At 37.6% G+C, this 11603-nt stretch overlaps 1 protein-coding gene across 2 annotated transcripts; it reads right to left on the reverse strand.

Moving 5' to 3' along the window:
* Window positions 1-157: 157 nt before the first annotated feature.
* On the reverse strand, window positions 158-9399 carry Tapas (tudor domain-containing protein 7 tapas). 2 transcript variants are annotated; one of them, XM_077409738.1, is made up of 17 exons: window positions 9193-9399; window positions 6299-6455; window positions 5918-6132; window positions 5522-5679; window positions 5165-5276; window positions 4797-5069; window positions 4344-4487; window positions 3881-4228; window positions 3608-3802; window positions 3259-3516; window positions 2936-3187; window positions 2517-2849; window positions 2160-2380; window positions 1724-1922; window positions 1522-1631; window positions 1288-1439; window positions 158-1192 (listed from the first exon to the last, which is right to left on the reverse strand). In XM_077409738.1, exons 2-17 carry the CDS (start codon window positions 6378-6380, stop codon window positions 945-947), a joined length of 3300 nt encoding a protein of 1099 aa, XP_077265864.1. In that variant the 5' UTR covers window positions 6381-6455; window positions 9193-9399; the 3' UTR covers window positions 158-944. The 2 variants fall into 2 exon arrangements, with proteins under 2 accessions (XP_077265864.1, XP_077265865.1); XM_077409739.1 differs by lacking the exon at window positions 9193-9399 and adding an exon at window positions 8340-8581.
* Window positions 9400-11603: the final 2204 nt, after the last annotated feature.

Raw genomic sequence — 11603 nt, forward strand, 5'->3', positions numbered from 1 at the left:
TATATGCACACACATATTCTATAACACATACATGTACATATATATGTACATATATATATATATATATATATATATATATATATGTCTATATATGTACATTGATATGTCTATATATATATATATATATATATATATATATATATATATATATATATATATATATAGAAACTATACATATAGATATATATATTTTTATTTATAGATATACGTGGAATGCTGTTACTTAATTAATATATTACACAGCCAATCTTTTGTCGTTAGACAATCATACTGTTTCGTTTAATATCATGAAATAACCCTGCGAGAAGTTAACCAACGACAAAAAATTAAAAGAGACACAACATAACGTTGTTAAAGAATACTTGACATAAAATTAATGTCTTCAAAAAAATACAACAAAATTATAATAAAACTTCTTTGTAAATAAACTGCTCTTCGTTACAACTTTTAACGATAATTACATTTTTGTATGTGATAACAAAAACGTAATTAACAATAATAACGGTAAATGTTAAAGACTATCGCAATACACGTGTAATCACAAATACGCCTTTAAACGAGTAAGAAAAACGAGTAAGAACAAGAGCTTCTTCGATAAGTTAAGTCCCGCTATGTGCGTATCATTTTGCTCGTATCTCTGATACTTAAAAAAAAAAAAAGAAAATTTTCAAGTAACAAAACTAACTGAAGATGAATTCAATTAACGTAAACCTTAAATATTCTTTCTTATTCTTTTATAACGCTCACGTGCGCGCTAATGCATCACCGTGCCGTTACGGAAAAAAAAATAAAACCTTTTAGAAACACTTTCATGCGTTAATCCTCTCACAACAGGTTCGTAGTGCATGTATAAGCGATCTATTATCACGGCATCGTAGAAGGATAACAATAACATAATCGTAAAGAAAATAAAAATATTTCTGCCAACCGACTAATGTAACGAGCTAAGGAGGAAGACCCTCAAATCCTTCGATGTATTTGGCACGATTCTCTTCTACCAATAGTCTATCAATGTATATGTCTTTATCGGTACTAACGTCAATCAATCGTAAACCCAGCATGCTACCATTGACTGGCGACAGATGATCGAACACAGATTCGACGATTACAGAGACAAAATTCTTCTCAAGCACTAGTTTCTTAAATTCAACGCAATCGTTCACTGTCCAGTCGACATTTATTGGCTCTATTCCTAAACAATGTTAAAAATTATTATTAAAACTCCTTGTAAATAATTGATACAAGTGTTTAAGCTGAAAGACACATTTGTGAAGGCTTTTCTCTTACCGACGAGTTTAGCCTTTACTGCCTGATACGGCAATTTCAAGAATTTGCTCTTTAACGGCTGCAAACTGCTGCGGGATATTATCGTCACGTCACCGTAGTCGCAAAAATATACGGATACTTCATTGTCGCTGATAATATTAGTAACGTATACTCTAAAGTGAATAAAATATTGTTATTAATCGTTGTTATTAACCCGTTTTTCATTTACATTGTAAAATCATACAAGTTGCATACCTGTACCAATCATTTCGAAATTTTCCCGCGTAGAGTTTGTTTTCGCCGACAGATTCCAAAGGCAGATTATCGTTCGCTTCATAACAGTTTTGCAAATCGACCATCATTGCCTGGAAATGAGAAGATCCAGCATAAGAATATATTTCATCAATTAATTAAATTTCTACATACACTTGAAAAGTGCCTATTAATTTTCACGTACTTTTAATTCATTTGCATCGTTTAACGGTTGCACGATAAAATGTCCGGGATGCGCGACCAATGCGACGTGGACGTCAAAATACTGGCCGATGTCGGAAATCACTGGTGGATTCAATTTGCCGACGGCCTCAGGAGCGCGAGAAGCCTTGCGATCCAAACGTTTCTTGGACTTGGTATTGTTGTTGGCGTCTTCGTTGACTCTATACATAGAAGCTTCTTTAGTCAAGTTCATAAAGTTAGTACAAAGTTATAAGAGCACAAAAACTTATATAAATGAAGTAAACAATATATAGTTGTAAATATATATATATATATATATATATATATATATATATATATATAGTATAAAATGTAAAATAAAAAAATATATAAAGACATAAAAAACGCGCATAGAAATAGATACGGTCCATTTCGTTAAAAAATAGGCAAAAATTTACTTCGACAGTTCGCCGTCATAAATCAACGATGAATTTATCGAGGCCAACATATTGCTCGGAGCGACTCTTTTGAATATTTCGACCACTGGAATTCCAGATGGGGTGATCCTGATGACTTTCGCTAAGAGTAAATCCATGTCCGAAACTAATTCACGAAATCGTGTTATAAGTTTCTTGCTGTACTTCGATTGGTCAATGTTGTGCAAAAAGATCTGTATCGCCTGATTTTTTCAAACAAGAACACATGTCAGTTTTATCATCGCAATATGGAAAAAAAAAAAAAAAAGTGGTTGCCAAAAAAAAAAAAAAAAAAAACCTAAATCTAAGTTCAAAAAGAAAAAGTTGGCTTTTTTTTACCTGCGGAGGGATGTGCTGCAGAGCCTTCGAGACTCTGTCCATGTGAAATAGATTTTCCCTCGGTATCAAAATGGTTCGACCAATATCGATTAGAAATACCATTACTTCCTGCTCGCCAGGAATATCGGTCACTCTTGCCCTGTACCACTGCAAATTCCACTTTACAAGGTACATTTTCGTGAAATTAATCGCATTCACCGTCATTGTTTTGTTCGTAAACATTTGCGACATGTTTTCACCGTTTAGTACAGTTTTAGCGAGCGAGTTTAGTTGCGCATAAATTTTACCGCACTCATCTATGTGCGTAACGGACAATTCGGTCACCTGCCCCGCCTGCGATAGACCGCCAATGCACGTAAGTAAAAAAAAAAAGGATCTCAATAATAGAGAATTGTAGTAATAAATTAAATGACAATTACATGCATCTTGAATGCATCAGCCATGCTCTCCAAGATTTTTTCGAATAAGAATTGATTTATGTCGACATCTTCGTCGTCTTTGCTGGTGTCGTAAAAAGTCACCATGTGTACGTATGAGCCGTATTCATCGGTGTCCATACCATGTACTTTCACATGAAACAATTGATCGACTATAAGAAGATTTTCAATTTCCGGCACTATCTGGGTGCAGTCGCAGAAGTCCTTCAATCCTTGAAGACCTACTCTGATAGCCTATAAAGTAAAAACGCGCGTAATGAGATGTAATCGGATTAATATACGGCTAAATCAAACAGATGAATTACTTGACGTGGAAGAACGCAAAATTTCTTGTCCAAAGGATGCAAAACTTCAGGTTTGTAATGTTCCTCATAACCCTCGTCGATAAAGAAAACCGTGGCGATTCCGGTCTCGTCATTAAAATCTGTGCATTCAACTCTGTGCCAATAGTTATCCTCGAAAACGGCATAGAAATCGTCGACTACGCATGCCACTGGCGAGATGGGTTCATTTACTTGATTGTAGTGCCTTGTCATTTCGTTTATCATATCGACAAATTCGTTCTAGAAAGTAAGACGACTTTTAGCTGGCGAAAAGATAAACGAAAGATAAAAGAAAAGGCGAATGGATAAATGAATACGATCGGACACTCACATTTTGGTCACCGAGTCGAACCCAAATTTCGACGGTGTTCACAACGTGAGTAGTACACACTTGCCAAATGGTCGTTTCAGGTACTGGTAATACATCCGGTGCGGCAGGTCCAATCGGGCTCAATAATATCTTCTCGTTAGGCGGGTAGATATTCTCAGAAATATTTCTGGATGGAGTGGAATTGCTTTCCGATCGCTAAAAAAGAGAAATATAAATGTTTACTTCAATCTGCGCGATCGTCGAAACAAAATACACGCACATATTGTATATTACTTTCAAACTCGAGAAGGATCGACACACAAGTATCATGAAATCTCCGACGCATTTCTCTTGATTTATATCTGAGCATTTCTCAACGATAATTTCCCAATTAAAGGGCAAGGCCTCCCCATATTTTTCGTTGTAATATTCAGGTAGTAGATGCATAAAGACCCCACTCGTATGTCGAGTTATGATGTTCAAAATGCGTTCTTTCATCAATTCCGTATCGACGGTCGTCACCTCGGGGCTAGACGATTCCTTAGCCAGATTTAACAGAGCTAATCGTGCAGCGATCTTCTCTGCTTCCTCCTCGGACGCTGCTGCGTCATTCGGATATGTGTAGAACGTATGCGTACCAACCTGTAAGATTCATCGATCAATGTAGAGAATCATTGTAATTCATCATAAATCAATGTAAAAAATTGGATCTTGCAATAATATTATTCAATAAATACAATTCGATCAATGTATTTACTTTCACGATGGCATAGATGTTGATCTTGGAAGAATTCTTTTCCTTCTGTGAATACGTTTTATAAACCGGTGATTGTAAGTTTAGCACATTAGCATAAATCTCCAGCTCTTTCCGAGAATCGGAAGCCTCTAATGGCGGTGCTACCTGTAAAAGTAATAAAATATTATGAAAGAAAGGCGCGCACCTGTGGAGTTTCACCAAGGCCGAGACGGGACTCGAGAAAAAAAGCTATTTTTTTGTTTTATTCTCCCCCCTTATTTAAAAAAAAAGAACCAAGTTATACTACGGTTGCATTCCGATATTCACTGTCAGTACTAAAAATCTATAATTTTCTATATACGTTCTATTTTTTAGTTCACGTATACTATAGACTTTCATATTATTCGTATTATATAGCTTATAATATTACTTTATACATCAACATTTCAACATGAATCATTCTGGTGTTCTTACCTGCGGGACATTAAAAATGGATAGGGTAGGCGTAGATGTATGACCATTGGTGTAGTTATCAATCGGTGGTGAAGGCGTTTCAGAAATAATTTTGAGCCTTTCGCTCGGTTTTGGAGGTCTCAGTTCCACAGTCTTTGGCTTTTGATTTATCACAGACGAAGCTGCTGTATTGTCATTTAATACTTTGAATCTTAAATCTTCAATAGTCTTACAATTATTAACACTTTGGTTCACAGTCGCTGTATAGGGATTTGTCACTTTATCTTTCAGTCTCTACAAATATCGTAATGTGATTAATAAATGATGCAGATTTCAAATCTGCAAAATTATCGAATCATTTGGAATTTGCAGGCTAAACGTGCACTCACTTTAGTGGGAGAACTTGGTGGCGTAAGCGGCACGAAACTTGGTTTAAAGTTATTTTGTGGTAGCGGTAGCGGTAACGGGTACTGTACTACAGACTCCATAAGAGGAATAGGTCTAAAATATTGCAAATATATAAAATTACTTATTATTTTACGCGGCATATATTAAGCAATTTGAATCGACTAATCAATTCATACGGAAAACTTATAATTAAATCAGGAATAAAGAACAACGTGTCAAGTCGTACTTAAATAAATAAAAATAAATAAAAACAACAGTACTTATTGGTACTCATTATCGAGATATATTATATTTTTTTTACTTTAATAAACAACGCGGAATTTGAATATTACAAGTACCTGCTAAAATCTGTATACAGGTTACTCTTGTCGGGTGTCGATCTAGTATAGGAATTTGGAGAATTAACGTAATTACTCCTGGTAGGCTGAAAACGACCGCCGAAATTATTACTTTTAGAAGCAGGCGGAAAACTTCTCGCATGTCGAGGTGGGCTCCACTGAAAAAGAGATTCTATAATTAATTACAGTACAGAAATAGCTGAATTGTCGGAGTTTTAACATTAGAGCAAGCATAAAATAACAGTTTTTCAACAATTTGATACAATGTACGCTACAAAACACACATTCGGATCAGATAATGTTTTTAATAGATATTTAGTGAAATGGTCAGTATATATGTGTATGTGTGGCAGCAATTACTTTCTAGGAAATACAAAGTACTAGTAAAATGATTACTTTTTTCGGCCGCGGTCGTACTTTTCGTCGTGTCTTTTGCCGCGAAACTAATTTTGTAAGGTGCGCCGAAGTCTTGGAAGGTAAAGCTTCCACATACAGTTCTCCGCCTTTTCTGTTCACTGTAACGTCTGGTATACTGCGTACGAAAGCTTCGAGAGAGGAATATCCGAATTGTTTAAAAGATAATGGTTCCCCTGCTATCGTACGGTAGTCCGCTACAAAGTAAAAATCGTAAAATTCTTATGTCAGTCTTTAAGAATGATTGATTAGTAGATAAAGCGAAACACAAAAATAGTTATGAAGACATTAGTAGAGTGTATTAAAGCTTAAATAACTGTATTTCAAATTGCTTCGTAATAACAGAGAATTGATAATATTTACCTCTTAAATTATCTAATTTGATACCACCCTTGCACGATATCAGGCATGACCGTAAATTCTTTACAACTTCGTCTTGATCCATGGTGATTCTCTCTCATAAAAGAAAGAACACAGGTAGAAGACAGATATTTAAATCTCAGTTAGGTTACTCGATAACCTGCAACAGATTTAAATAAATATTAATGTACCTATATAATTAAATTGTATGATAAAACATGAAGCTCTATGTTCATAAGAATCTCGAAAAATTCCCAAAAGCAACAAGAAACAGAATTTTCTGAAGAAAGCAACAAGAAACCAAGCGATAAAGAAATCAACTGTGGTATAAACAAAGGTAGGAGGACATGTGTGTTCGCAGAGAAAGTGATCTTTTAAAATACACATTTTGTTAGATTGATCTCATATAGGGGAACGGGGGGTAGCTCCGCCGCGGACATTATTGAAATTCAAGTATACCGCGTTATGGCCGTTGTTTAAACATTCTAATATGCCCTGCGTATCTCGACATATGCAGAATGTTTAAACAATGCCCATAGATACGCGGTATACTTGAATTTCAATAATGTCCGGGGCTACCCCCCCCCCGTTCCCCTAACAGTTGTACCTTTTAACCTTGTCAAAATAGATATTTTTCAATGTAAAATTAAAATAAGATAAATCTATAACAAAAATCTAAAAATCGACACGGAAGAACTATTGCAGGAAATTATGTGGTTATCCGGAAAAAAGTGATAAGATATGAAGAGTGTACCATATGCACTTTTAGCATCTATATATATAAAATAGAATGTCTGTATGTATGTATGTGTGTTCTTTATACACTCTTAAACTATTTGACCGAATTTTAAAGAATTGTATATAAAACAGAAGTAAAATTTCCTAAGGAGTGCCATAAAGTGTATAATTTTTCGTTACCGATCTTTTGGGAAACCGGTATCAGAAATTTTTCAAATTTTTAGGGAAATAATTGACCGAATCTTAAAGAATTGTATATAAAACGGGTCGAATTTCCCAGGGAGTGCTATAAAGTGTATAATTTTTCGTTACCGATCTTTTTTAAAACCGCTATCCAAAATTTGTCCAATTTTTCGGAAAATAATTGACCGAATCTTAAAGAATCGTATATAAAACAGGAGTAGATTTTCTCGAGGAGTGCCATAAAGCGTATAATTTTTCGTTATCGATCTTTTTAGAAACCGGTATCAGAAATTTTTCCAATTTTTCTGGAAATAATTGACCGAGTAGAAAAAGATTGGTTACGACATGTTTAATCCATGAACACTCCTTATGTTCGTTCACAATAAGGATATTGAAACATAAATGAAGTTGTTTTAAGAAAAACGACTCCCGGCCGAAGCCCGGGTAACCAGCTAGTATCATATATAATTAACCGTTAATAGGATATGTTTATTTCATTCATATTTTACTCGGATGTCTCATAATAACTAAACAACATGGTAATACACAATAAAATAAGATAAATCTATAATAGAAATCTAAAAATAGACACGAAAGAACTATTGCAGGAAATTATATGTGGTTATCCGGAAGAAAGTGGTAAGATATGAAGAATGTATCATGTGCACTTTTAGCATATCATATAGGTATAATTAACTGTTAATAGGGCATGTTTATTTCATTCATATTTTACTCGGATGTCTCATAATAACTAAATAACACGGTAATACACAAAAGGATATTGATATTCGCTAATTGGGATTGATAATATTAATCGACATAATAATCAAAATCTATCCTATATATGTCATTCATATTTCCATCTCATTCCTTCTTAAGAAACTCTCTACAACCATTGTCTCTTCACAGACGAGAGAAAGGAGGGAGAGAAAAGCGGCACAAGGTATTTCAATGCCAACAATCAGCAATGTCAGCAACGTTCCATCGAATTAGTTCCAGGTCTTCGATGGTTTATTGCACCTCTTCTTCCCCAATTATCATTTTTACCTGTCAATATCAATCTTTTCTCCATTTTGCCCAAGAAATACGCCAGACATTTTAACGTCGAACTAAATCACAATACCTTCGCCGATACTCGTCGCATTTTCACTTCAGCGTTCAATGCCCAAAAGGGTCGGCTGTGTGACGCAGCGGGAAGCGGGACACGAGGAGCGCGTGCACCCAACGTTCAAGAGCCTGTTTATCCGGCAAACCGCATCAGCCCACTTGCGGGCGTTGGTGCATCGTGAGAAAAATAACAGAACCGCCACTTGAATAAACGCTCGGGGATTGACGGATGTAAACAAATATACGACCCCGTGTAGGCGAGGAGAGACAAGTTCCGCGTCTCCCGCACTGCCATATGCCGTGATCGGTGGTGGTGCGGTGCGCGAGCGGCGCGAATCGGTATCGCGGTAATTTGGCCTAGTTTACACCGTGCGTTTAGGCCGCGACCTATACCTTATATTCAACCTAAACACGATAGGTCGCGACGTTGTAAACGGTTGCGACCTCGCTTGGTTCAGGTCTCTTTTTCGCGTGCCCTGACCTAAATTAAGTCACACGACGTAACGCGTGTAAACGCAGGTGACTTAAAGACCGCCTAAAGTGCAGAGAGTGTACCAATAGATACTGGATACTGAATTTTTATCTATATTTGACCAAAAGTATCATAGGTCTACATGGTGTAAACGTTTTGTTTAGCAGCCTATTTTAGGTCAAGGCATGGGTCAGGTCGCGATCAGGTCGCACGGTGTAAACTAAGCCAATTGTCGCCCCTGCGACGACGAAGTCAGAGTCGGCCACGATAAGCCACGATTGACGATACCAGGCGACGATTAGAACGGGGTCATTAGCGCGCGCTCGCGCGCGCAGAAAGGGGCAGGCAGGACGTGTTGTGTGAGTGTGTGTGTGCGTGTGTGTTTGCGTTAACGTACCTTCTCTCCTTCGAACAGCCGAGATCGCTGCCGCTACCGCCTGCCGTCGTCGCCGCCGCCGAGCGTTGGACGACGACGAGCTCACGGTCGTCTCGGTCGCCGTCGCCCGCTCGCAGGAGCGCTCGCTTGAAGCAGACGAACCTGACGGATCTCTGAGATCTGACCACCGGGCGCGACCTGACCACCGCCACCGCCGCCGCCGCCGCCTCCTCCTCCTCCTCCTCCTCCTCCTCCTCCTCCTCCTCCTCCTCCTCCTCCTCCTCTTTTCCCCTTCGCTTCGCTTTCACCGATGTTCTCGCAACCAAGGAATCTGCAAGGAATCCTCTCGCACTGTTCACGGAAAAAACGCGCCACACACGAGCGCACGACTGGCGTGACGCGTGACCGGCGTGACGAATCTTCGACGTTCGGTTTACGACGCACACGGACCACACACAGGCACAAGCGAGAACCGAGCCGACTGCCGAGTGCCGACTAGCTGAATGTCTGGATCTGGATCTGGACCTGGACAGACCTGGACTAGCCGAGAGCCACCGAGAGCCGAGGCCGAGACTGGCGCGCTACTCGTGTCTCGTGTATACTATCTTCTCTCTTTCTCGCCAATCTCGCTTGCTCGCTCGCTCCGCTCTCCACTTCTCCAATTCTCCACTTCTCCCGCGCAACACAACTACCACACCGCAACGGCCGATTCGCTCGGCGCGCTGACACTCGGCGCACTCTCGGCGAAGTGGGTCGTGACGCGTCCGCCAATCACGTGATGCCCGCTTTCCCGGAAATGCGAGATGGTAATTAGAAAAAAGAATACATGGAGTTCCCATTGAAATCGGGCGAGCGGTTTCCCGCCCTTTTTACCACGCGATGCCGATTTTTGTTTGAAATCGGATGCTCGCGCGAATCGTGACCGCGAGTCCGACTTTCTTATCGAGTCAAATTAGAAAAATACACACACACACACATGTAACATATAATATATAAAAAAGAAAGCAGAAATACACATAAGAACCTTTATTTAATTTTTGAAATACCCGAATAAAGTAATTTCGCGCGACAAACCCTGGTTAAAAAATTGCTCATGTTTACTCAGAAATTTTCTAAGAATTTCTCATATTTTAGATTTATAAAAAATTCGGAAAAAATTATCAAATTTTTCAGATACTTTCGGAAACAATTGGATGAGGATTTTCGAAATGTTTAACCCTTCGCAGAACCTGCACGTGTAATTCTGCTGCTTTCGTCGAACACCCGGGGTCTTTTATGCCGGTTAAGATTTCCCAAGCTAATTGGTGCCATAAAAACATATGAAAAAACTCAAGTGTACTTTCAAAGGCTTTATATATTCATACCGTTATATATATGCCTGATTCTTGTTTGGGTTTTTTTTTATGAGTTCGTAAAATCTCCGTAAAATTCGAAATGGAAATATCGAGTGATGAGTCTTTGAAAGCCCCACGTGTTCCGCGAAGGGTTAAAGTGTCTATCTGTATGTGAAATTTTTTGCGCCGATTTTCTTTTTATTCGGGTGTGTTGACGGGAAAAATCTGAAATATTTAATTATTTTGTCGAGTTTTTCTGAAAATCGTTCCAATACGTACAAAAATTCTGAAAAATTCTGAGTCTTGAAATTTTCAAGATCTTTGGAGATTCTAATTAATAATATGAAAAATGTAACGTTTTTCTACCAAAAGAATCTTCGTTAAGCGTCAGGCTCGATTGGGTAACAATTGCATCAGTATATTCAAGTTATAAATTCTGTTAAAATTTCGCCCAAAGTTAATTGACCTTCATTTATTTCGCCTGATCTCCTGAAAGTGCTTCGTGCGCGACTATACAGATTGAAAGATATAATATATATATATTTCCAGTTCATTTGCTACAATAACATAACTCAGTCATTTTTGTGAGTTGTTTGCAAAAGAACGGTGAGAATTCAATACATCAAAGGAAGAGATAATACGTAACTGTTATTATTGCAGCAAATGTGAACGATATATATTACATTTATTTTATTTCATTTTAAATGTTTATATAAGGATTATATAAATTTCATATACAAATGCGCAAATGTACATACATCGTATACATTGTATCTTTACATCCACAATCAAACATTCAGAATGAAATATTTATCAAGAACTTAAAAAAAAAGGGAGCAAAAGATGATGCAATAAAGTACGTAAGATATAACACAGGTCAAATTTAGTGACTGGAATAATAGCTGAGATCCTATGACTCCTATCTGCTCCTATCTCACACGTATCATCTTACAGCTGCGACAGATTTGCAGAACGTAAACTAAGCACCAATTATCTATCTTCTGATAAACTGTGACAAACATATAGATTGCACATAACATTGATATATTTAAGCTATATTACATGCTTCAAAGTGGAAATCTTATTTAACAGTTTTCT

The sequence above is a fragment of the Temnothorax americanus genome, unplaced genomic scaffold, assembly GCF_048541705.1.
Source record: "Temnothorax americanus isolate GAGA-0224 unplaced genomic scaffold, ASM4854170v1 Scaffold27, whole genome shotgun sequence".
Taxonomy (NCBI): Eukaryota; Metazoa; Arthropoda; class Insecta; order Hymenoptera; family Formicidae; genus Temnothorax; species Temnothorax americanus.

Bases quoted from the DNA above. Each gene is read 5' to 3' on its own strand.
- Tapas (XM_077409738.1), bottom strand. From the start codon at position 6,380: ATGGATCAAGACGAAGTTGTAAAGAATTTACGGTCATGCCTGATATCG. The intron at 4,229-4,343 runs GTAAATACATTG...TGAATCTTACAG, and splicing joins ACATCTATGCCATCGTGAAA to GTTGGTACGCATACGTTCTA. The intron at 1,632-1,723 runs GTACGTGAAAAT...TCTCATTTCCAG, and splicing joins ACGATGCAAATGAATTAAAA to GCAATGATGGTCGATTTGCA.